The sequence below is a fragment of the Equus quagga genome, chromosome 5 (assembly GCF_021613505.1).
Source record: "Equus quagga isolate Etosha38 chromosome 5, UCLA_HA_Equagga_1.0, whole genome shotgun sequence".
Lineage (NCBI taxonomy): Eukaryota > Metazoa > Chordata > Mammalia > Perissodactyla > Equidae > Equus > Equus quagga.
In genome coordinates this window covers 50,394,558-50,422,217 of record NC_060271.1, presented here as the reverse complement: position 1 = coordinate 50,422,217, position 27,660 = coordinate 50,394,558, and the positions used below count along the sequence as shown (strand labels likewise).

Sequence of the window (27,660 nt, the reverse complement as noted above, 5' to 3'; positions counted from 1 at the left end):
ATAATTTTTCAAAAAAGAAAACAAAATATTTCCTGAACCAAGTTGCTCCTTGAATTCTGCTAGAGGCCTCATGCATTCACAGCTCCCTGTGGGAACGTTCTTTCATTTGCAGACTAGTGATGACACAAATAAGATTTTCTTTCTCTCGCCCTTGTTTCACCCACTATTTCAGATAATCTATGTGGCAAGGACAACACGGTGTCTTACTATTACTTCCAGAAGATGACCATGTCCCTGCCAGCTCCAGAACATAGAATCAGTACTTTGAAGCATCTGCGAAGGGGAGGGTGAGTGGATCCCATGGGGTCCTATGAAGTGATGTCTACTCTACAGTGAGAGGAAAGCAGATGAATTAACCTAGCTCTGATTTCAGCTTCACCAAACTCCTCCCCTTGAAACTCAGCCCCAGCCTCGGGAGCCTTCATGTACCATCTCTTAGGCAAGTAAGCCCACTCATACCTTCTCTTTCTTTCAATGTGTGTGGGTTACTGATATGAGCATGTAAAACAACGACGGAAGAAGAAAAACAAGCATCATCAAATTCTCTACTTCTTCTACGAGGAAATGAAGGAGGATAGACAATGCACCTCTTCATTCACTGCCTACATATTAGCAAAGCAAGGAAACTTCCAGGATGGAATATCCACATACACTGCCTTGTGCCATGGGGCAGGAACCAGAGAAGGACTCCTGGACCCTGATGGCCTTTGGAAGTCCAAGATGAACAGTTTTCTCTCTCTGTCTGAAAGGTTCTTGGAAACAAGAATTATGCAACCAACTTCTACAGCCTCTTTGGCTCTCAAATTGCCTTTACCCTCACTTTGTTCCCAGAGATGATTTGCTTCTTGCTTTATCAGATCCATGTAAGATTATTACCTCAAAGTACCTGCCATTCGCATAAAATAGTTTTTTCTCCAACTGGTGCTCTACTTGGCTCAAAAACAACTAGTTGTTTTGTTCATTTTCCTGGGGAAATGTTTTGTCAATCTTTGGTGCAAAAAAATATTGCCTAAGAATTGGATTATCCATACTTCATTATAAAAATACCTACCTAGATGATCTCACTGCTTTATTTCCTCCAATTTCAAAAATTCAGATGTTAAAGTCATCCTCCTCTATGGCTTGTATTATTCATAGCATTTACCCTTCCTAGAAGCTAAAATAAATATGCAAGGACTTACCCATAAGCTAAGAGAATATTCCAGGTGGGGTTAGTCAAATATCTTTCTGACAAAGGGGCATCTAGTACAGATTCAAGGGCGAAGAAAATTCTGCAGCAATGAGAAAAATACAGGGTTGGGAAAGGTCAGAGCAGGAGCTGGCCAGTGAAACTATAAGGAAAAGAATTGGGGTCTGTGTCTCGGACAGGGACCAAGGATGGGGTAATAGTTGAGGGACAGGGACCTGTCAGAGTAGGGGAAAGAGGGGATGGGTAAAAACCCCAGATACTGGAAGTCACTATATGTTTCTGAAAGGGAAGTTACAGTAAAGATGGTTGACTGCTCAGAAAAGCAGAAGAAACAGAGAGAGAGAAATCAACAGGACATGATACCCCTGAAGTTAAAGATAAAGAAAACCTTGTTTTTCTTTAGGTGACCAAGACCAACAATATCACAAATACTGAGATGGAGTGAAGTGAAAGAATTTCTCCCATATTTTGTTTCCTTGCTTTCCTTGATTTTCTCGCCAAAAATCCCCTAAGGATTACTTGTTGTCCTTCCCCCCAACTCCCTCCACCCCTACACAGAACCCAGAACATGAAATTCAAAAGAAAGTACAAGTTTTGAGTAAGAAGCTAGATGAAGAGATTGTCAAGGATTGTTCAGTACACTTCATTTGAAAGCATGAAGAAAAACCCAATGACCAACTACACGATGTTGTCTTCTTATGTCATGGACCACTCCATCTACCCATTTGTGAGAAAAGGTACTTTCCAGCCATCATGAACTTCGCTGAGAACAATACTCTTACATAACCAGTATTTTGGAAAAGAATATTTAATATTGTCATTTAATTTTTAACTATCACTATGCTACCAATAATTCTGAGATTTTCTCAAAATACTACTCTTTGAAAGAAAATAGATGGTGATGCATATCTGTAATAAAAAGCAGTAGTTTTTAGTTATTTCTAAAATTTCACTTCAAGGAGAAAGCTTTTTGAATAGACTTCCCACCCCATCTCTCAAGTATGAGTTTGTTGTCTTTCAGGGACTGTGGGAGACAGGAAGGATTGCTTCAAAGTGCACAGAATGAGAGAGTCAGTGAAGACTATAGGAGGAAAATGGCTGGCACTTCTCTGACCTTCCACACAGAACCCTAAAGAGGGAGGTAAAACTCTAGACTACTCAGAGCGACCATTATATTTATGATGTCCTATTAAATTCAGATATGCCAGTAATTATTAGGTTAAATTATTTGAAATTGGCAAAAAAAAAAAAAAACAAAGAAAAACTACTCAAGTATCACGAAGGCAGCAACTTCAGAATGACTAAAATTACTTAAAATCTTGGCGGAGAAACTCCAGGCTCTGGGGAGGGAGCACACCAGGCCTGGTGTATGTCTCTAAGGCCTCGATGAGGCTGGTTCTGCAAGTAGTGAGAAAACTGCAAACTGTTCAGCCGCTGCTACAGAAAGGAACTGCCACAGTGGAGGGAAGAAACATCTCTGGCATCCTGCTCACAGAAGGGAGCAAACCCATGTTCTTACTCTTGTCTCTCACTCTCTCTATGGGCGGACACTCAGAGGGGCCAGCTGGCCAAGCAGAAACATGGATTGTAGAGTTCCAGCCTCCCACATCTCAAAGGAAACCAGAGTGGTGGACTTGGATCTGAGAGTTAGTAACTTAAAAACAAGGACAGCCAAGATCTGACCTTTTTAAATCTCAAAAATGGCAATTTCAGATGGTTCAAACTAGTATACATACCTCACGTAAAAAAAAAAAAAGAAAGAAAACTTGGGAAATATCTAGACTTATCTGAAAAAAAGAAGTAATCAGGGCCAGCCCAGTGGCATAGTGGTTAAGCTCATGGGCTCTACTTTGGCGCCCAGAGTCCATGGGTTTGGATCCCGGGCAAAAACATATACACTGCCAGTCAAACCATGCTGTGGTGGTGTCCCATATACAAAATATAAAGGAAGGTTGGTACAGATGTTAGCTCAGCAACAATCTTCCTCAAGCAAAAAGAGGAAGATTGGTAACAGATGTTAGCTCAGGGCTAATCTTCCTCACCAAAAAAGAAAAGAAGAAGAAGAAGAAATCGACTATAATATAGTTAGCAAATTCTTCCTCTCTGCCTTCTGCCCCAGGATCCCAGGTGGCAAGTCTTCTCTGAAGAAGATCCTGCAGCACATGTGAGGACTGTCAGGGAAACAGCTGTAGCAATGGTGGATAAAGTAGAGAAACAACCATTTCCCAATGACCTTTATAATGGTTTGTTTGAATTTTGTGATTAATGCCAATACCCAGCATGCCAGAGGACACATACTAGAACATGGATGAACAGTACGGGCTCTAAAATCCCTTTAAGGTGACAGAGAGAAGAATCTCCTTGCTTAGGGTGGTCAATCTTGAGACTGAGAGAAATTCTGGCAGAAGTGACGCCTGGAGAAGCCTGACTCTCTGACATAGTGACACAGGGACAATGCTGGATTCACTTCAAAGTGAGTGAAACGTACAATCTTACAGGGCAAACACCACCCGAGCCAGCAACTAAGGGAGATAAATAAAAGGTTGCCATTCCTCCCACTTTACTGGAGGGAAAGAATCTCAGAGTTAGAAGAAACTTTTGGAAGTCATTCAGACAGATGGTCAGGTGGCTCTTTTGACATCATTAAGCTGTGTCCTTAAGTGTGGATTGGGAAACTGTTTGTTCCTGCTCAAGGTAAACATTTCCATGACTCAGAAGTTCAGATCCTAGGCTTACACCCGAGAGAAATGAGCACGTATGTCCACACAAAAAAGTACAAAAATCTCATAGAAGCTTTATTCATAATCACCAAAAACTGGAATCAACCTATATGTCCATCAAAAGAAGAGTGGATAAACAAATTGTGTATTTATTTAGTGATCTAGTGTACTGCAATAGAAATAAGGAACTACTCACACTTGCAACCATATCAATGAATTTCAAAACCACCACGTCGAAAGAAGGAAGCCAGACATGAAGGAGTACATAATGTGTGATGCCATTAATATGACGTTCAAGAATAAGCAGTACTTATCCGTGACAATAAAAGTCAGCACAGTGCTTGTCTTGGGCATGGGTTGGTAGTGAGACATTGACTGGGAAGCGGCAGAAGGGACTTTCTGAGGTGATGGAAGTGTTCCTATTTCTTGATCTAGGTGGTGGTTACAGGGGTGTATGTATAAGTAAAAATACATTAAGATGTAAACAAAGTTTGTGTGTTTTACTGTATGTTAATTACGTTTGACTTAAAAAAACTCTATCTGATAATAGTCCTGAAATATTACAGTCTAACCTCTCATTTACAGAAAAGAACAGAGTTTGAGAATTAAGTAACTTTCTAATTCAGTCTTGGAAGTTGTGATGGAATTCCAAGCTGAACTGTCCCCACTGGTGACACCGACATGTGCCTCTAACACGTGACACGTTAACAGAAGCTCAGTTCTGCTCAGCCTGGGGAAGACGTTTCTCTGAATCTCCATGGATGACCAAGCTCAGAACACAGATCACTAACTCCAGGAGAGAGGGAGGCAAGAAGGTGGTTCTTGGATACTTGCTCCAGACATTCCTTCAGGGACCCCTCTCGAGTTCCCGTATTAGTGGGCATCCACAGGACCAGGAAATGACCTTCTGGACTTGGGCAGTCACCCTAGCTGAGCTGCCTTCCCACTATTCTTCCTTTTGGCAGCATCAGGATGGGGCCCCGCCAGAACCTTGCTTTAAGGAAGGCCTATTCTGGCATGGTGTTAAGGATCTTGCTCCAGTTCCAGTACAGTTCAGAATGTACAAAGCCATGCAAATTGCCTTCATTTGTCTGACCATACATACCTGGAACAAATGACTAGAGCTCTGTGCCCAAAGCACTGAGTATATAAACCTATGTGAATCCTAACTTTCACTTGCTTTTCACTTTCTCCTGCTGGTGCCCAAGACCAAGATGGAGACAATGGCTAAGGATAAGGTGGAGGAGACAAGGGAGTTAGATTGGGCCTTGCTACCCCCAGGAGAAGTTTCCCAAGTAGATGGGATTATGCTAGAAAAGAACATATGCAACATCTGGGATAAAGTCTGGAACTTCCAGGCCAAGCCTGATGATCTGGTCATTGCTTCCTATCCCAAAGCAGGTACGTAAAGAGACGTGAGAAGGGGGAATGCAAGTCAGAGCATGTGTCGGCTATTTTTAGGACAATATGGTAAAGTTTAAGAGTGGAGGAAGGCAATGTTCTTGCCTATAAATCAGGTAGAATGGCAAAGGAACTGAAATTTCTCTATAAAACTATAAAGGTTTTTTATGAGATAGAGTACTTGATTTATTTAAAATATATAACTAGCCAAAGCAATTTCCTCAGGTCAAAACACTTATCCTAGTCATTTTTTTCTTTCATTCAACAATTTACCAAGAATCTTTTAAATACCAGAGACTAGCACCAGACATAGTGATAGAGAAAATGTTCATTATCTCCACCCTGCATGCATTTACAATCCAGTAAATGGAAAAGGACATTATACCATTAGCCAAAGCATTACACAGATCTTTGGTTACAACATGTGATGAGGGCTAAGAAGGAAACATAGAGGGCGTAATGAGAGAATATTGGTGGGTCCTAATTTAGATGGAGGGAAATAGAGTAGTCTCCCCTTATCCACGGGAGATACATTCCAAGACCCCCAGTGGACGCCTAAAGATACTACCAAACTCAATACATACTTTGTTTTTTCCTATATATACCTACCTACAATAAAGTTTAATTTGTAAATTAGGCAAGTAAGAGATTACCAAAAATAACAATAAAACAAAATCACTATAACAATATACTGTAATAATAGTTACCATAGATCTTAGCAACCTCAGCATTTGAGTTTTTTCTTTCCTTATTAAGTCAAGAACTTTCACCTTTTCACTTAAAGGATGTACTTTACAGCTTCTCTTTGGCATATCCAAATTTCCAGCATCACTGGTCTTGTGCTTTGGGGCCATTACTAAGTAAAATAAGGGTGACTTGAACACGAGCACTGCAATGCCTTGACAGTCAATCTGATAACCAAGACAGCCACTTAGTGACTAATGCTAGGTGGTATACACCGCATGGACACGCTGGACAAAGGGATAACTCACATACCTGGCAACAGGATGGCATGAGATTCCATCATTGCTCCTCAAAGCGTCACTCAGTTTAAAACTTATGAATTGTTTATTTCTGGAATTTTCCTTTTAATATTTTCAGACCATGGTTGAGAATGGGTAACTGAAACCGCAAAAAGTCAAACCACAGATAAGGGGGAAGTACTGCACAGTGAAGAAACTCTGAACTACTGGGATTATTATGAAGGGAGGGTGCAAGTCTGCTAGGCCTACTACAAAGTTCCACACACTGGGCAGCTTAAACAACAGAAATGTACCGTCTCATGGTTTTGGAGGCTGGAAGTCAGAAATCAAGGGTCGTCAGGGTTGCTTCCTTCTGAGAGCTGTGAGGGAAGGATTCGTTCCAGACCTCTATTTGGTTTGCAGATGACCATTTGCATGTTCACACAGCGTTCTCCCCGTATACATACCTGTCTCCAAATTTCCTCGTTTCATAAGGATACCAGTCTTATTAGATTTGGGCCTGCCCTAATGACATCATTGTAACTTTATTTCTTCTGTAAAGACCCCCAACTCCAAATAAGGTCACATGAGGTTCCAGGCTCCCATCTGCTACTTACCTGGCTTACCTAAGTCAACCTATCATAATCCTAAATCTCTCCCAAATCAGCCCCTTTTCTGTCCATGTCAGAGGTCAGGTGCCCTGGGAGGCAGACTCCAACTCGGAAATAAGTGTGTGAAATGTTTAATGGGGAGTGCTGTTGGGATCACTCTGGAAGGGAAGAGAAGGAAGAGGGATTGAGCAGCGGGAGAAGTTGACATTCAACTGAGTCCCCAAAAAAGCCTCATCCCAACCCCCTGGGATGTTCTGAAGCCGAGATGTTCCTTCAGAGTTGGTGCCATCCCAGCTGGGGAGAGAGGAACACTGTCAGCCAGTCACTGGATGCAAGCTGCCTAGGAAAGGGGCGTGACCTTGATCCTGGAGAGGGATGAATAACTGGGGGCTATCTGCCAGCAGCAGCCCCAGAAGCTGGGAGAATAAACACTTCTGTTCAGAAGGAAAATGTGAGCAACACATCCTAAACCCTTTACAATCCTCCATATATGGCTGTAGGGCATAATTCCAGACACTGCTTGCCTGAGCCATGTCATGGCTTGCTGAGATTCTTTTCAGGTCAACATCCATATCTCGGAAGATGCCAGCAAGCAGGTAGAGTCCATTGGAGGGCAGCTATCAGATTTCACTGGAAGTCAGGCAGCAATGATGACTCTAAGAGCACGGGCTAGTGGGATTCAGCTCTCCTGGGGCTAGAGAGGGTAGTTACTGGTGAGTGCAAGTCATGGTGTGAGGGACCCTGTCAACAGGCTGGGTTGCAGGACCAGTCTGGAATGTGAGGCAAGGAAGTCCAGCAGAAGCCCTTGTGTGGCCTGGACCAAGCACCAAGGGAGCCTATTTTTCCTGAGATGCTTACAGCATTTACAACAGCAAAACTAAGTCCGTAAGTAGAGTCTGCAGGTAGAGGGCACACATGACTTCCTTTGAGAAGCTCAGCCACCCTCAGAGTCCAGGAAAGGAAACAGAGCCAGACTATGCGGAGAAGGACTCTCTACTGTTCCCAAAGCAGCCTGGATTGGGCAGAATCAAATGCTATGGAGTTAGGATGATAAACTGACCAGGAGGTAACAAAAGGCTCAAGGATGAAGCTAATTCTGATTCCAGGAGAGCAGAAGGAGAAATTAGTTTCAGTGAAGAGTGGGAACCTATTAAGAGCTGAGTAGATGTGGTACCAGAGAATAATCTAGAAGGGGAGCCATGGGACAGCACCCAGGGACCACCATCAAGGTGCTAGGGAAGGGGGAGCCAGGATCATGGGAAACTGGCATGAGGGCACCATGACAAGAATAGCACCTTCCTCCCCAGGGGTTACCTGAGCAAGATCATCTCCTATGTACTGGCTCTGGCCCTCCAGGTATATTAGCACCAACACAGTCAAAAAATTAAGACACTTATTTATTTAGTGCCTACTGTAAGCTGGGTTCTGTCTGTTTTCTCTTCTAATTCTCAAAACCACAGGAGAATAATTGATGCTGGGTGGATTTACATAATTTATCCAAAACCGCCCCACTCTTACTTCCCAGAGATAGGATTAAAGTCCCTATGATTCCACAGCCCCACACACATCCAAACCAGGCTTCCTCCCAGAGACACAAGACCAGCTCTGCCAAGTGTCTCAGAAGCCAAATGGGGAGAAACGTCCTGGAAGGGTAAACACTGCAGAGGCCAAGGGTGCTCAGGGCTGAGAGAACCCCCAGAATCAGGAAGGAGACCATAGATGAGGCCTCAGAGAGAAACAAGCATTATCCCCAAATGTAGCAAAGGTTATTTTTCCATTTAAAACTAATTCAACCCTCTTGTAGAAGTCACAATTTAATATTACATGAAATTTCTGCCTTTTAAAAAGGAATCCATTCAATCTAGATTTTTTCCAGTTTGTGGATTACTTGGGATCCTTATTTTTCCTTCCTTTTCACATTATCGGCAATGGATGAATTTCATGATTCTAAAAAAAGTAACCAGAGAGGGGAAATAAGATTATTGATTAGCAGCCAGGGTTTAATAATTGAAGCGAGTATTTGGGAATTTCTGTGATTTTCCTCAAATGGAGATTTTTTTTTAAATTAACCCCTATAGCTATATATAATAATTATTTGTACTATCATTTTCTAGAAATATTAATGCATATTCAGATTTTTAAAAGTACATCATTAGAGTTTAAAAATGAATGTCCCGGTTCTTCCCTTAAGCTTTCCGGTGAGGAAAAGACCATCTTAATAGTTTATTTCAATTCAACGTAGTAAATAACATAAGTGAGATATTGATAGACAAATTAATTCTTTTTATAGCATCAGATGTTTCTAAATTGTGAGCTTCAGAAAATCAATAATCAGTTCCTCGGTTCTTTGTTCTGCTTTCTTTCAGGAACCACTTGGACACAGGAAATTGTCGATCTGATACAGAACGATGGAGACATTAAGAAGAGCAGGCGGGCTCCCATTCAACTTCGACAGCCTTTCCTGGAGTGGGTAAAACCAACATGCTCTGGTAAGACTCCAATTTAAAAAATCATAATCTTCAGAAAGATGGACAATTTGGGAGTTGAGAGTCTGAAAGTCTACCACACGCTGAAAAAAAGAAACTCCTTTTGGTCCCAAATCTAAATGCTGGATGAAAGTTATCTTTTCTTGTGCAAATCCTGGTAGGTCTGTTCACTTAAAAACTTAATTAGCCCTAATTCTTAACAATACAGAGGTACTATCTCTCTATTAAATGAAGTGTCAATGAGTTACAAGTGACAAGGAATATCTGCCCACTCCTCCTCCCCCAACAGAGGCTGTACTTTGCCATGTGAGACCTCAGTGCCCATGTCAAGGATGCCTGGCACTAAGGACCCCAGTGTCCAGAGTGAGAATTCATAATGTACTTTCCATGGAAAACTAATAAATAATATAGTCATAGCTAAGATTTTCATAGCACTTACCATGTGGCAGGCATTATCCTAAACACTTTCCATGTATTGATGCATTTAGTCTTCACAACACACTTGTGAGGTAGCTGCTCTTTATACCCCTGTTACAGATGAACAAACTGAGACATAGAGGTTATGATTTGCTCAAGGTCTACAACTAATAGGTAACTGAGCCAAGGTTTGAACTCAGGAGTTCTGTTTCTAAAGTCCATGCTCTTAACCACTAAGCCATATATATATATATGTATATATATACACACAATATATATGTATGGACTACTCTAGGTATATGTCTCTGAGGTATAGGATGGAGTTAAAGAGACTGTAGTGGACCAGCTTGGAAACCTGGTCAACTTTAATAACGCTGCTTCTACAGGAATCAATGCTAATCCAATCTGAAAACAAGTGACTTATGAACACATCTTTGGAAAATGAATTAACAAACTAATGCTCATTGTCTTTCCTTTTTTTTTTTTTTTTGAACTAGCCTAACGTGTCACGTTCTTAAAACTGCTCAGTCAGTGTCACACCAGGGTGCCTGGGGAAAAGTGGCAAAAATTGGAGTTAAAAATAACTAGGGACAGATTTTGAAGAGTATTCTAAACTACACTAAGTAATTTGGATTTGACCTTAGAGGCCATCCATGGAGACATCCTTTTAAGTCCTCAAGACCTCTACAACAATTTATTAACTATTATTTATTTGAATGGTAATTTAAAAATATAATGTAGGCATGTTCTGGACCATCTAGATGATCAGTGTGTAACCTAAATCCTAGCACGTGGTCTCAGTGTCCTCATTTGCATCTGTGTCGACAACCCCTTGATGCTGAGAGGCCCTGCTGTAATTACTGGAGGTTAATGGGATGAGAAACGGAGAGGAAGACTCAATAGTAAATTAGACACCAAGTGAAGGCCAATGTATCAAAGATTGTATCATACAAAATTAAATATAAAGGACTAAAAGAAAACAAGGAAGAATGTTTTTTATCATTTAGGAATGAGAAAGTGCTAAACATGACATAAAACCCAGAAGCCACAAGTGAAAAAAACCTGACGAAATCAATTGCATAAAAAATAAAACCTTTTGGGGAGGGCCCAGTGGTGGAGCAGTTAAGTTTGCGTGCTCCACTTTGGCGGCCCGGGGTTCGTCAGTTCGGATCCCAGGTGTGGACCTATGCACAGCTTATCAAGCCACGCTGTGGCAGGTGTTCCACATATAAAGTAGAGGAAGATGAGCATGGATGTTAGCTCCGGGCCAATCTTCCTCAGCAAAAAGAGGTGAATTGGTGGCAGATGTTAGCTCAGGGCTAATCTTCCTCAAAAGAATAAAATAAATAAAAACTTTTAAAAAATTAAAGAATAAGCCAGAACAATGTTTTAGGTATTGACCAGGCAAATGCAATGCCTTCCCCAAGGACCCTGAAAACTCATCTTCCAGTGCAACTACTACCTCCATCCTTCTGGGAGAAAAACTGTAAGGTAAGTTACACACACCACACATGGTGGTGTGGAGGAGTGAACAGAACTGGGGAAAGACTGAAAGCAGGATATTAATGAGGAGATGATGGCAACAGTCAGGGAAAGAACCAGGAAAATTCAAATTGAGGCAGAGGCTGTAAGGAGATGAATTCCAAATGTGCAGAATCTACAGGACTTGATCAAGGATTGGCCAGGAAGAGGTGGAAAAATAAGCATCTAGTATGATTTTGTCATTTTAATTGTGTTGATGGTGGTACCATTAATGGAAAGAGACAATGAAGGAGGAAGAGAAAGTTTGTGTGAAGCCTAATTGAATTTTGAGCCCATAGAATCTGAAAAGCCTGCAGAACATTCAGGTGGAGACAGATAAGGCTATAACTTAGGAGAGAGGCATGTATTAGGAACATATTTGTGAGTCATAAATAAGTGAAATTTACAGCAATAGAAGAAAATGGCAAAAAAAAAAAAACAGGAAAATCTAACAAAACGAGAATAAACGTAGGACCCAGGCAGAGCTCTAAAGAAAACCAACACATAAATTAGTTTTAAACTTTTAGTGATCACAAAACCCATTGCAAACGTAAAGGAAGTCATATCTCCACTTCTCACCAAGTGCACAGCTACACAAAATTTTGCATATTATTTTACAGAGACACACAGTTTTCTTGATGTTCATCAGTTTAAAACGTCCTGATTTAAGAGAGGAATGGCAGAACAGGATGCACTGAAAAAAGGATGGCCAGAAACATTAGAAAAGAGCCACAAAAGAAAGTGCTACTACAGAAAGAGGGAGGGTAAATGTGGGCTGTGGGCAATGAGCAGGGGAAACTGGAGAGCTAGCCCAGGGCCAGATCATGCCGGGCCTTGTACACCAGGACAAGAATTTTTAACTTCATCCTAAGAGCAATGTACAGATATTGAAAAGTTTTATACAGGGGAGCCACCTGATCAGATTTGCACGTTTACAAGATTATACTGCCTGCTGGATGATGAGTGGAAGAGAACAAAGATGTATTCACAGCCTTTACAATTTGGTTTGTGTGAACACAGATGCAAATTGAATGCCTAATTTCTAACTCCTTTTATCATTTATATTCTGTCTCTTCCATTTCTTCTCATCACTTTAGATAATCTATGTGGCAAGGAATGCCAAGGACAACATGGTGTCCTACTACTATTTTCAAAGGATGAACAAAGGACTCCCTGACCCAGGAAGCTGGGATGAGTATTTTGAAACATTCCTGGCAGGCAAAGGTAAGCCAAGTAGAAGGAACCAGTCTTCACTTACGTCTGCAGAGGATAAGCCTTCCCCATAAAATTCTCCTTCTGTGGGAAATAAAATTCACCCACAGAAGGAGATCTGATTGTCTGGTGGGGGAAGGACTGGAGGCAACGTCCTTGAGAGATGTGGCATGGCCCTGGCTACCTGTCATCAGTGGTCAGTGGATCTGCTTCCAACGACAATACATCCACTAAATGAAGTCAAAAGAGTATTGTAACTGGCTATAAGAAGAGATGGTTCCAACTCTAAGCCTATGCTAAATATTTTACATGCGTTAACTTCTTTAATCTTTAAAGCATGGTAATAACATCCATAACTTACAGGTGATGAAACTGAGGCTCAGTGAGTTTGAGTGACATATGAGTACCCTGCTGGTAAGAGAAGGAAGTAGAATTAGAACATAGGCGGGTCTAGTCAAGCTCAAACCCTGTGTGATTAGCTGCCATATTGACATCTTTCCAATAGCCTACATGTTCAACTGGAGAGAAAGATTGGGTACATATGCAAGTTTTCCAACCAGGACCACCATGAGTTGGTGACATGGTGGCCCATGACACTTTGCAATCACAAATGATCATGTGCAGAAATGCATGGCCTTGCTAATCATGCTTCCAGCATCAAAACCGAGTTACTACAAGTTTCTTGAAGTTTCTCTCAATCTCAAACACGCTAGAGCTTTTAATACCTCAACTCTTCTCCTAAAGAAGCCTAAAGAGTACCAAAAAGTGATTAAATTATTGAAGCTGGGTAATGGGTTCATAGAAGTTCACATACTATTCCCTCTACTCCTGTATACTTTCATAATAAAAAGGTATTTCAAAAGTTAGAAAAAGCGATTTAAGCAAACCTTTTCAAGGTTACACCTTTTGGGAGGTATAATATAAATATAATGTCAAATTGGTTTGCAGTATGAAATTGAATTGGCAGCTTTGCGTGGTTAAAATCTAAACATTTGCATTCAATTACTTTATTATTCAAGTTCAAAATTTATAACTGAAACTCTTTTTGCTATCGTTTATATTGTCCTCTGGAGAAATAACTGCCCTCTACAGTCCTCCTATATTTAAGTCCTATTCCTCTAAAATAATTGTGAATAAATTTGATAAAGTATTCCTTTCCATTAGTAACAGTCCAGCAGTCAAGTATGGGACTATGATACCTTTAATTGCCATTTGATTTTCATAATCCAAAATGACAAAAATTATTATTGCAATTTGCCCCATATGAGATACATTTTGAGAAAAATCTATTTGTACCTTGAGGGATTTGTACTGGTTTAATGCCTTTGATAAATTTTGTTGTGGATGTCCTAACAATGAGGTCAGAATGCCTTTTGACAAAGAGTGAGCCACAAGGAAGTGACCTGATTGAACAAGTTGAGAGCACGGGGTTTGTGAGAAGCTGGGTCAGGGCTGGTACATAAATGGCTGTTTCTAAATCAGAGCTGAGAGTGTAGTTCCAACTCCCTGTCCTGCATGAGATAAGTTGTACACCCGTGGAGAGATGCTTGGAAGTCAAAGCCTTGAAGGGTGTTCCTCTACACACATAGACACACACACACGGGAACTCCTGACAAAATAGATTCAGGGCTACCAGAATGAGACATGGGGTAGGTGAAACTCAGAAGTACAGTAACAGCATCTCCTTCTATTTATTACGGTCTTACTCAGCACCAGGCACCATGCTGAACATTTTAACCAGCTGAAGTAGCTTGAGTACTTTCTGCCAAAGTGAGGATTGGTCCTATATCTGGAGTGTCCAACCATACCACCTTGTCCCAGACTGAGGGAATTCCTGAGACACTGGGGTTTAGGTGATAAAACTGGCACAGTCTCAGACAAAACAGGAAAGGTCATCACCTTTTAACTACATCATATGCTAGAAGAGAGACAAAATCTAAACAGATGTTCCCTAACGATTGGAAACTATCAGTGGGTGTGGGAGGGGTGAAGTGTTCTTAATCAGACAACCTAGCATTAGAGAGACTTTCAGATGCTTTCTGTCAAACGGAGCATAGGAAAGGCAAACTTGTCAGAAGGGATAATGTGATAGAAGGAGGAGGAAAAGCATTGATGAATATTTAGATAAACTCAATTGAGCAGCTACTATGTGCAGACACTTACTAGTCCTAGGTACTACCAGACGAATGCTTTAATATGCCACAGATCATTCGGTCATGCTGTTACTTCTCTTATCTTAAAAGAGAAATGAAAAATCACTCTATTGATGCTACCTTCCCCACCCCCAGCTACTGCTCCCTTCCTTTCATTCCATTTACTGCAAATGCCTTGAAAGACTGACTCACACTTGTTATCCTCAATTTCTCTCCTCCACTGTCACCCCACCACACCACCAAAACTTGCCCAGGTCACCAGCAACCTCCATATTACTACACCCAACGGCCAGTCCTCAGTCCTTGTCTCAGTTAACCCACGGCATCATCTAACCCAGTCAGTTACTCTCTCTTCTTGGAAAGGCCTTCCTCACTGGCTCCCAGGACACCATCCCTACCCCGTGTTCCTCATACCTCTCCGACTGCTAATTCTCAGCCTCCTTTGCTGGTTTCTCTTTATCTCCCAGACCCCTGCACTTGGCTCCTTTCTCTTTACCTACAGTCATTCCTCAGGCGATCTCAGTCATCTCATCTCTTCATTGTCATCTGTCTGCTGATGACTCCCAGATTTACACCTCTATTCCCAGTCTCCGCCTTGTGCTCCAGGTGCATAGACCCAGTTGCCTTGCTGACATTCCCACTTTGATGTCTGCAAGGCATCTCAGACTTCACGTGTCCAGATCCAAATTTCGTCTTTCCTCCAAAAGCCGCTCCTCCTGCAGGCTTCCACATCTCAGTTAAGTGTGGTTCCGTCCTTTAAGTTGCTCAGATCAGTTCAAAATCTTGAACTTATCTTGAGCCTCTTTCTGTCTTGCACACCCCATCCAATCCATCAGCAAATCTGCCAACCCTACCTTCAAAATACATTCAGAATCCCACCAATCCTCAACACTTCTGCCACCGTGGTCCAAGCTACCATCATATCTTCCCTGGATAAATGAAGAGCCCCTGCCCTGTCTCTCAGCTTCTGCCCTTGCCAACCCACAGTCTATTCTCAACACAGAAATCAGGGGCATTCTGTTAAAAGGGAAGTCAGACCACCTCAGTCTTCTGCTCACAGCCCACCAACACTGTCCCATCTCACTCAGAGTGAAAGCCAGAGCCCTTACTGTAACCCATAAGGCCCACAGGGTTGGGCCTCCTTCCTCTCACGTTTTCCTCCCAGTCCTCTGCCCCTCTCTCATTCTGTGCTACTCTCATTGGCCTCCTTGCTATACCTCAGACGCCAGGCGCCTCCTGCCCCTGCGCTTCGCGTTGCTGTTCCTTCCACCCAGGAGGGCACTTTCCTTCTCTTTCTTCAGGGTTTTGCTCAATATTGCCTTCTCAAGGAGCCCTTCTCTGGCCAGCCTATGAACATTTCAACCTCCTACATAAACCCAACACTTACCCTCTCCTTCTGATTTATTTTTCCTCATAAGCATGCATTAGGATCTAGTACACTACATACTTCACATTTATCTCATGTGTTTCCCCTACACGGTGTACTCCCCAGTACCTAGAACAGTGCTGAGCACACAGTAGGTTCTGTGGAATAAATTAATATGTCCTAATGTTACCTTATGAGGTAGGTACTATTATTGACTCTCTTTCAGAAATGAGGATTAAAAAAACCTGACGCTCAGAGAGGTTAAGTAACTGGCCCAGGATCACACAGCTGTGTCAGAGCTGGGATTCAAATGCAGCAGTCTCTAGAAATCTTGCCAGCTTCCAAAAGGAAGACAAGTCATCCAGAAAATGGATATAAGAGGTGTGAAAAGTAAGTCCTCCTGCTCTAGAGCAGCAGTGACCACACCTTCCATTTGTATTCTGAGGAAACAACTCATTTTCTTCTCTGCCTTTTCCTACTCACCCCATCTCATGGCCCAAATGCATTTTGTGTCTTCCTTTCAGTGGTATGGGGGTCCTGGTATGACCACGTGAAGGGCTGGTGGAGGAAGAAAGACAGTCACCCCATTCTCTATCTTTTCTACGAAGAAATGATGAAAGTAAGAAATATACTTGAATCTTGACTTTATAGTATTTTTTTCTTAGAGTTACAGATCCCTGATAGAAATGAAGAAAAGTAACATGTAAAAGTTGATCTATGTAAAATATTTTGCATGCCAGCTTAAACTTCTCCATCCACCTTGCCATGTGGCGTAAGAAATTCCAAACACAGTTCCGGTGCCGCACTTAGCACACCGCACAGGAGGCAGCCTGGCCTCTCTGCAGGGCTTACTGAGCTCCATGGTCAATTCTCGCTTCATCCAGAAGCTTGGAATAGATCTCCTTTTTGAGCTCCAAGCTTTCTCCCTCTCTAGCTCTCCAGGCTCCTTCTTCCAGGATCTCTACCTTCCCCCATTATTTGCTCTGACTTCCAAGGAAAAGAATTAGGAATCTGGACAGGAAAGAATTAGTTAGGGAGAATAGCACTGCTTTGATTTATTTGCCTTCTTAAAATATTAGTTTTGTCATTTTAAATAAAAGTTCCCCATTAGCAACATCCTTTGCATGTGTAATCCCGGGCTCAAAGTCTGTCTCATAAGTTTATACATAAAATAAATTTATGGCACAATGTAGCCCTGGCTGGTCCATGGTTCTTCAAGCCTTGGTTTATGACGTGGATCACTAACCAACTCATGTCCTTCATGAGCCACAGCCTCTCTTTCCTCTTTCCCCTCCGGATAGACAGCATGCATTTCTTTCCATCTGTTTGGCTTAGGTCAAGATCCCTTTTTCGGTTCATCCTTGCTCTCTGCAGCTTTCCTGAGTGTCAGTGTAGCCCCTGCTTCCCCTGGCTTTGTGCCTGTTTGAGAGACCCGCAGGGAACATTCAACCAGGTTGGAAAGGACTTTCAAACTTGAGTCAGAGCTGCGTGAGAAGAGGGGAGACCTGCAAGAGGCAGCCTGGAGACCTCCAAACAGGCCAACACCCACACCAAACTGGACCCCTTGTCTTCACTTCCAGAAGAGGCAGGAAGCCATCTCAGAGTGTAAGGGACTCTCATGAGGTCCATCTGTAAACAGGTATCCCCAACAGGCCCAGAGTCAGAAATAAGCCCAAATCCAGAATCAGCAGACATCAAAGCGAAGCCAAGAGAGGGAGGCGCCGCAGCCCCTCTGTACCACGCCAGAGCCCCGTGAGCTCCACTATTACTTCTCCAATCACAAGGAGGGAACGTGTCTTGTTTATTTTGAAAGACAGCCACCTCTTCTCCCAAATACTTCGTCTGCGACCTGTAACAGTGAAGTAAAATAATAAGCTTCCCAGTTGAAACACTTGTCAGCACATCCCCTTAGCATCAGCTATAGCACATGATAAAACAGAATTGTTTTAATATAATTGCACTTTAAATTGGCATGTTTATTGATTTGACATTCATAAATCTACATATAATAATAAGCATAACTTGTTAGAACTACTTTTTTTTAAAGATTGGCCCTGAGCTAACATCTGTTGCCAATCTTTTTTTTCCTTCTTCTCCCCAAAGCCCCCCAGTACATAGTTGTATATTCTAGCTGTGGGTCCTTCTGGTTGTGGCATGTGGGACGCCACCTCAGCACGGCCTGATGAGCAGTGCCATGTCCGCACTCAGGATCTGAACCTGCAAAACCCTGGGCCACAGAAGCAGAGCACGCAAACTTAACCACTCGGCCACAGGGCCGGCCCCAGAATTACTTTTAAGCATAAACTAAGAAGCTTGTAAAAGATTGGTTTTAAATGTTTTAACCATTATTCCCATGCTTAATTCCCTAAGGTTTGACTATTGTTATATTTTTAACTTAGAAAAAATCTCCTATGTTTCTTCTACTCTCCCTGACAGGATCCAAAACGTGAAATTAGAAAAGTGATGGAATTCCTGGGGAAGGACCTAAAAGAAGAGATTTTAGACAAAATTGTCTATAATACTTCATTTGATGTAATGAAAAAGAACCCCATGACCAACTACATAAATGAAGTTAGAATGAATCATAATCTTTCTCCATTCATGAGAAAAGGTGATGTGTACAGACTGTCTTTCCTCTGAAAAGAAAAAAGAATTATTGGTTCATAAATGGTTTTCTAACCTTCAAGATCTGTGAATTTCTATTTATAATGCTCCCTGAAGTGAGTTCTTTAAGGCGTTATTCTGAGAGAAAGCTCATGTAGCCCATGTTTCACAATCATAGAACTGTGGGAAACTCCACACACTGTATCTGGCCCGCTTTGAAGCATATTAAAGTTTCTGAAAAGAAGGTTGTTCAATTCTGTTTAACTCAGAGCTTCAAAATGTATTTGACCAAAAAATCTTTCTCAAGTAAAGCCTTTAGTCTCTGGGGAGCTAATTTTCCTCCCCACACATCCTGGAGGACAGAAGCGAAGGTTCTTGGCCTCAGGAGCCAGAACAGAGAGACCTTTGAGGCTACTTAGTCAAAGCCCAGCCAAAACCAGGACCTTCAGCCACAAGCCCAGATTACGTCCTACGCTACCACACTGCTGACTCCTTATGGAGACAAAATCTGTGAAGTTGTAATTATTTTAGGAAAATGAAATAAATATTCTAGTGACTTTTGTTTGATGAAATAAGCATAACTCTAAGGCTCAAAGAAGAAATTTTCTAATTTGACCATTGATTAAACGTAATTTTTGTTTTTTATTAGAAAAAGTTTACAGTCTATTTGTCCAAATACATATATATTTATATGCACAGCAACATACTATGCATGGAGGAGTTTTTTGAGTTTTGGGTGTTTTTTCTTTCCAGCTTTATTTAGGTAAGATTGACAAATATAAATCATATATGTTTAAACTTTATAATGTGATGTTTTGATATGTGCATATATTATGAAATGATTACCGCAGTCAAGATAATTAACATATCCACCACCCATATAGTTACCCATTTTGGTGGCAGAGTTAGAACTCTAAAGATCTACTATCTTAGCAAATTTCAGTATATAATAAATTATTAATTATAATCATCATCCTATACATCAGGTCTGCAGACTTTATTCATCTTAGAACTGAAAGTTTGTACCCGTTGACCAACATCTCTTCCTTTGCCCCACTCTCTAAACCCTGGTAACCTCTATTCTACTCTATTTCTATGAGTTTGACTTTTTTTTCAGATTCCACATATAAATGATCTTGCAGTATTTGTCTTTCTGTGTCTGGCTTATTTCACTTAGCCTAATGTCCTCCAGTTTCATCCACACTGTCACAAATGTCAGGATTTTCTTCTTTGGCTGAATAATATTCCCCTATATACCATGTTTTCTTTATCCATTCGTCTGTCAATAGACATTTAGACTGTTGCCATATCTTGGCTATTGTGAGTAATGCTGCAATGAAATGGGAGTGCAAATATCTCTTTGAGATAGTGATTTTATTTTCTTTGGATATAACCCAGAAGCAGGATTGCTGGATCAAACTGGTAGTTCTATTTTTAATTTTTTGAGGAACTCCATAAGGTTCTCTGTAATGACTGTATCAATTTATATTCCCACCAACAGCACACAAGGGTTCCTTTTTCTCTACATCCTCATCAACGCTTGTTATCTTTTAACTTTTTGATAATAGTCATCCTAACATGTGTGAGGTGATATCTTATTATAGTTTTCATTTTCATCTCCCTGATGATTAGTGATGTTGAGCATCTTTTCATATACCTGTGGCTATTTGTCTCCTTTGAAAGATGTCTGTTCAGGTCCTTTGCCCATTTTTTAATCCGGTTACCTTTTTTTGTTTTTTGGTTTTTTTTTGCTATTGAGTTCTATGAGTTCCTTGTAAATATTTGGTTTCAAATATTTTCTCCCATTCCGTAGGTTGACTTTTCACATTGTTGTTTCCACTGTTGTGCAGAAGCTTTTAGTTTGATGTAGTCCCAGTTGTATATTTGTACTTTTGTTGCCTATGCTTTTAATGTCAAATCCAAACATTCATTGCCAAAACCAATGTCAAGGAGCTTTTTCCCCTATGTTTTCTTCAAGGAGTGTTACAGTTTCAGGTCTTAAGTTTAAGCCTTTTGTGGTTCATTTTCATGTATGGTATGGGATAAGGGTCCAATTTCATTCATTTGAATGTGGATATGTAGTTTTCCCAGTACCACCTATGTAAGAGACTTATTGAAGAATTCCCCATTCTGTATTCTTGGCACTCTTGTTGAAAATTAGTTGACTATATACGTGTCAGTTTATTTCTGGGCTCTCTAGTTTGTTTCATTGGTCTATGGGTCTGTTTTTATGCCACTACCATACTGTTTTGATTACTATAGCCTTGTAATATTATTTGAAATCAGAAAGTGTGATGCCTCCATCTTTCTTCTTGATCAAGACTGCTTTAGCTATTTGAGGTCTCTTGTAGTTCCAAACAATTTTATGGAAAAATGCCATTGGAATTTTGATAGGGATTGCATTGAATCTGTAGATTGCTTTGGGTGGTATGGAAGTCTTAACAATATTAAATCTTACAATTCATTGACACAGTATATCTTTCCATTTGTTTGTCTTCTTCAATTTCTTTAATCAATATCTTATAGTCTTCAGCGTACAGATCTTTCGCTTCCTGGTTAAATTTATTCCTGAGAATTTTATTCTTTTTGATGCCACTACAAATGGGATTTTTTTCTTAGTTTCTTTTTTAGATAGTTCATTATTAGTGTATAGAAATGCAATTGATTTTTGTATGTTTATTTTGTATCCTCAACTTTACTGAATTTGTTTAACAGCTTTTTTTGTGGAGTCTTTATGGGTTTTCTACATATATGATCATGTCAACTGCAAACAGAAATAATTTTACTTCTTCCTTTCCATTTTGGATGCCTTCATTTCTTTTTCTTGCCTAATAGCTCTGTCTAGGACTTTCAGTACTACATTGAATAGAAGTGGCAAATCTGAGCAACCTTGTCTTCTTTCTGATCTCAGAGAAAAAGCTTTCAGCTTTTCACCATTGAATGTGATGTTAGCTATGGATTTGTCTTATATGGCCATTTTTGTGTTGAGATAAATTCCTTCTATACCTAATTTATTGAGAATTTTTATCATGAATGCACTCTGAATTTTGTCAAATGCTTTTTCAGCATCTTTGAGAAGATCATATGATTTTTATCCTTCATTTTGTTAGAGTAGACTATCACATTGATTGATTTGAGCATGTGGAGCCATCCCAAGGATAAATCCCAGTGGATCATGGTTTATGATTCTTTTAATGTGCTGCTGAATTTGATTTGCTGATATTTTGTTGAAGATGTTTGCATCTATGTTCATCAGGGATACTAGCCTGTAGTTTTCTTTTCTTGTAGTGTCCTTTTCAGGCTTTGGTATCTGGGCAATGCTGGCCTCATAAAATGAGTTTAGGAGTGTTCCCTCCTCTTCAGGTTTTTGGAAGAGTTTGAGAAGAATTGATATTAGTTCTTCTTTAACTGTTTGGTAAAATTCACTAGTGAAGCCATCTGGTCCTGAGCTTTTCTGTCTTGAGAGATTTTTTATTTTTGATTCAATTTCCTTACTTGCTATTGGTCTGTTCACCTTTTCTCTTTCTTCAAGCTTCAGTCTTGGTAGGTTGTATGCTTTCAGAAATTTATCCATTTCTTCTAGATTATCCAATCTGTTGGTGTATAATTGTTCACAGTATTCTCTTATGATCCTTTGTACTTCTGTGGTATCAGTTGTGATGTCTCCTCTTTCATTTATGATTTTACTTATTTGAGTCCTCTCTTCTTAGTCTAGCTAATGGTTTGTGAATTTTGTTTACCTTTTCTAAAAACCAACTCAATTCATTGATCTTTTCTATTTTTTTGGTTTCTATTTCATTTATTTCTGCTCTGCTCTTTGTTATTTATTTTCTTCTGCTAATTTTGGCCTTAGTTTTTCTTTCTTTTTCTCACTCCTTTCAGTGTAAAGTTATGTTGTTTATTTGAGATCCTTCTATTTTCTTAATATAGGCATTTATCACTATAAACCTCCTCTTAGAAGTGCTTTTGCAGCATCCCATAAGTTTTGGTATATTGTCTCCACTTTCATTTGTTTCAAAATATTTGTTTATTTCTCTTTAGATTTCTTCTTTGACCCACTGGTTGTTTAGGAGTGTGTAAATTCCACATACTTGTGAATTTTCCAGTTTTCTTCCTGTTATCATTTTCTAGTTTCATACCTTTGTGGTTGGAAAATATACTTGATATGATTTCTATCTTCTTAAATTTTTTAAGACTTGTTTTGTGACCTAACATATGATCTATCCTGGTGATTGTTTTATATACACTTGAGAAGAACGTGCATTCTGCTGCTGTTAGATGGAATATTCCACATATGTCTTTTAAGTCCATTTGGTCTAAATTATCATTCAAGTTCAATGTTTTCTTACTGATTTGCTGCCTGGATGAACTATCCATTGTTAAAAGTAGGGTATTAAAGTCCCCTACTATTATTTCATTGCTGTCTATTTCTCCCTTCAGATCTGTTAGCATGTACTTTATAAATTTAGGTGATCTGATGTTGGGTGCATATATATTTACAATTGTTATGTCCTCTTGATGAATTGACTCCTTTATCATTATATAGTGACCTTCTTTGTCTCTTGTGACAGTTTTGACTTAAAGTCTATTTTGTCTAATTATAGCCACATCTGGTTCTTTTTTAGTTTTGACTTGCATGGAATATCTTTTTCTATCCCTTCACTTTCAGTCTATTCCTTAAAGCTGAAGTGAGTCTCCTGCAGGCAGCGTATAGTTTGGTCTTGGTCTTTATCCATTCAGCCACTCTATGTCTTTTGATTGGAGAATTTAAACCATTTACATTTAAATAAATTTTTGATACGTAAGAACTTATTAATGCCATTTTGTTGTTTTCTGGCTCTTTTGAGGTTCCTTTGCTCCTTTCTTCCTCTCTTCCTGTCTTCCTTTGAGATTTGATGATTTTTTTTTGTATTGTTATGCTTTGATTCCTTTACCTTTTGAGGATCTACTATAGGTTGTTACTTTGTGGTTACCATGAGGCTTACATAAGACACATTATAGACATAACAGTCTATTTTAAGCTTAATTTAACTTTGATTGCTTATAAAACTCTATGGTTTTTACTCTCTCCCCCACATTTTGTTTTTTAATGTCACAATTTACATCTTTTTACATTATGTCCATTAACAAATTATTGTAGTTATAGTTACTTTTAATACTTTGTCTTTTAACCTTTATACTAGATTTAAAGTGATTTACACACTACCATTACTGTTTGAGTATTTTGAATCTCACTAAGCTTTACCAGTGAGTTTTTTTACTTCCATATGTTTTCATGTTACTAATTAGTGTCTTTTTGTTTCATCTTAAAGAACTCTCTTTAGCATTCCTTGTATGGCAGGTCTAATGGTGACTGACTCCCTCAACTTTTGTTTGTCTGGAGAAGTCTTTTCTCTCCTTCATTTCTGAAGGACATCTTTGGCAAATAAAAAAATCTTGGTTGACAAGTTTTTTTCTTTCAGCACTTTGAATTTATCATTTAACTCTCTCCTGGCCTGCAAGGTTTGTGTTGAGAAATCTGTTGATAGCCTTATGGGGGTTCTCTTGTATGTGATAAGTCTCTTCTCTTGCTGCTTTCAAATTTTCCCTGTCAATTTTTGATGGTGTGATTATAATGTGTCTCAGTGAGGACCTCATTTGGTTGAAACTGTTTGGGGACCTTTGAGTTTCATTTCCCTGGATGTCCATATCTCTCCCAAGATTTGGGAAGTTTCACAGCATTATATCTTTAATATCTTATTTAAAGATATATAAGCCATTATCTCTCTTCTCCCTATAGCATTCTTATAGTTTGTATGTATACTGGTCTTCTTGATGGTATCCCATAAATCCCATAGACTTTCTTTACTCTTTTTAATTCTTTTTCTTTTTGTTTCTCTAACTGGATAATTTCAAATGACTTCTCTTTGAGTTTGCAGATTCTTTCTTCTGCTTGATCAAATCTGTTGTTGACATTCTCTACTGCATTTTTTTCCACTTCATTCATTGTATTCTTCAGCTCCAGAAATTTCCATTTCTTTCTTTTTTACGGTTTCTATCACTTTGTTGAAATTCTCATTTTGTTCATGTATTATTTTCCTGATCTCCTTGAGTTGTCTGTGTTCTCTTGTAGCTCACTGAGCTTCCTTAAAATAATTACTTTGAATTCTTTATCCAGCAACTCATACACCTCCATTTCTTTGAGATAAGTTAGGAAAATTATTGCATTCCTTTGACATCATGTTTCCTTGATTTTTTGTATTTCTTGTAGCCTTGTGTTGATGTCTGCATATTGCTAAGTAGACACCTCTTCCAGACTTTGTGGTTTGGTTTTAGTGGGGAAAGATCTTCACCTACTGGTGTGTGTGAGGTCACTGGCCAGGTGGGGTGCAGCAATTCCAGCTCCAGGTCGGGCACAGTAGCATGGTCTCTGTGTGGTTCCATCAGCTCAGGGCAGTGTCAGTGAAGATTGCAGAGGTTCTCAGCAATTCTGACTGGTGGTGTCCACAGTAGCAGCATGAGCTCTGGGGGTCTTCAGCACTGAAGGCTGCTAGGGTACTCTTGATCTCTTTTTTCTCCTCAAGGGAAGTTGTAGCCAAAGAGATCCTTCTTTGCACTGAATGTGGTTTACAGGTGCAATTGTGGTAGTGGTGGTGGTGGTACCAGTATCTGATGGGTAGGCCCTCATGGAGCAGCCATGGAACAAAGGCCCAAAGCATGGGAATTTACAGGGCTACAATGGCTCCAAGGTCCATGGTCATCATGACAGTGGCTCTGGTGTCCTAAATGTAGGCACTCTAGGAGCAGTTGCAGAGCCAGAGTCCAGAGAGCAAGCATTTGCAGAGCGACTGTGGCTCTGGGGCCTGGGGTGCAGATGCACTTACTGGAGTAGTGGCTCTGGTTTCTGTGGTGTGTGTGCTTGCAGAGAGGCCATGGAGCCAGAATCAGAGTGCAGGTGCATGCAAAGTGGTCATGGGGCCTGGATATGGAGAGTGGGCATACACGGACTGGCGGGGGCTCTGGCATCCAGGGCATGCGTGGAGTTGAGATGAGTGGAGGCCACGGTCCCAGGGCAGCACGACAACAGCTGTTTCTTGGAGAGGAGGGAACATAGCAGTATCTCCCTCTCCAGGGTGTCTGCAGTGGCAATGGCTGTTGGTTACCTTGGTGGGGAAATGTGCCAGAGTCCTCTACAGAGCAAACCACTGGGGTCCATGCTAACAAATAGTATAGAGTCCTCCACTGTGACAGCTACAGGGAGTCTACGGCTGTTGTAGGATTGTTGAGGTCTGCTAGGGTGCAGGCTACTGGGGACCACAATGAAACCCACTGCATGTCTGATAGTGATAGCTCCCACCCTTCTTTGTTCCTAGCCATCTTCAGACATCTCAGCTATGCCAGTCTCCTCAGTGAGCTTCCTTTATGGTTATCCTCTGTTTTTGATCCACTGTGTTGCTTCAGGTTCTTAATTAGATTCTTGAAGCCTTCCCAGAGCTGTTTTTGTCATGGATAGCTGTCCAACTGTTGCTTTTTGTGGGTGGATACAGGCTGGTGTCTCCTACTCCACCATTTTCCTGATGTCACTTGGTCATCTAATTTTGTTCTAAGCCAATCGATAAACTATATAATCATATAACTTATTATCTCTAGAAAACTAAGCAAATTTGCACTTCACACATGAAAATAACATTACACATCTCAAAGAGACTAAATGAATGAGACAGCCTGGAGCAATCAGAAGGGAAATAGCTTTCTATGGGTTTTCTGATCATTTTTAGTTATTGAAGCTAAAAAAATAATTGAATATTCTATTACATAAGCATGAAACAAAGTTAATCAACCCTGCCATTCCTTCATGTTCTATTACTTTAATTTAATTATATGCTAACAGCAATGATAATTTAGATTGCAAAGGAGAATTCTCATTTGTGCTCAACTAGAATTTTTGCCTGAACTAGAGATACAGATAGGACCAGAGAATGCTCTGAGGATGCAGCCATTCACATCAGCCCTTCAGTGACTTCTAAAGAGAGGATAAGAAAATTAGGTCCAGTTAACTTAAATAGAATGTTAGAGGTAATGAGGGTTCAGAAACTACCAGTAGATCAGAGCACTCAAGAGTGTAATGCAGAGAATTAGAGAACCCCGGTCTGGATTTCAGCCCCTCCCCACGTGTTTCAGAATAAAGATTTCTGTTTACAAATACCTCATTTGCAAAATGGAGCAATCTTACCTGTAGCTTCACTTCTCACTCAATATCAGGAGAAGAATGAGCTAATGTCTATGTAAGGAAATTAAGTATTGGAGGACAGGGATATCTAAATGAAAAATGGTCAAAGTTCATGAAAATATCACTGATTGTGCTATACATTACTCTTTTTAGGAGTCATAGGAGATTGGAAAAATCAGTTCACTGAAACTCAGAACAAGCGATTTAATGAAGACTATGAGAAAAATATGGCTGATACCTCTCTGTCATTCTGCATGGAACTCTAAAAATCAGAGCAAGGGAACAAGACTTGTTCTCTTGCCAGCCTCTGTGAAGTAGAAGAGAAATCTGTTTTCACATACCACTAATGGTTTGTGTAACTTGATGTGAAAGTTTTTAAAAAATAACTTAGGCATTCTTTGGTCTTGAATTTCTGATCTGCTTTTTGGATTAACCCCAATATGACTTCAGTAATCTTGCAACAATATTCAACATTTTTCTTCTCTCTCTGCATATTTTTTGAGTTTAGGTGAATTTCAATAACGAACATGTAATATATAATATAATACACATTTAATCATTTCTGTTCCTTCTATATATCCTCTTTCCATCTTGTTGTTTCTTCGAATTAAAACATTTCTTTCAAAAGTTCTATGCAGTACAATCTTACTCAACAAAAATGCCAACTCTGTTCATTTGATAACAGACATACATTGAGCACTTTATTCATGCTGGGAAATGGAGCACATCAAAAGATTCTAAAAACAGGGTTCCTTCCCCCAAGAAAGACGCAGCCTAGTAGGGGATCACAGCATAGGCATGGGCAAACT

The 27,660-nt window shown here is 40.1% G+C and overlaps 1 protein-coding gene across 1 annotated transcript; it reads left to right on the top strand.

Annotated features, from left to right (window-relative positions):
* Positions 1-5,080: 5,080 nt before the first annotated feature.
* Positions 5,081-27,482, top strand: LOC124240021 (sulfotransferase 1C4-like). The gene is made up of 7 exons (XM_046662627.1): positions 5,081-5,310; positions 9,250-9,372; positions 11,180-11,277; positions 12,405-12,531; positions 16,563-16,657; positions 18,475-18,649; positions 27,005-27,482. The coding sequence occupies exons 1-7, from the start codon at positions 5,124-5,126 to the stop codon at positions 27,115-27,117; spliced, it is 918 nt and encodes a 305-aa protein (XP_046518583.1). The 5' UTR covers positions 5,081-5,123; the 3' UTR covers positions 27,118-27,482.
* The last annotated feature ends 178 nt before the right edge of the window (positions 27,483-27,660 follow it).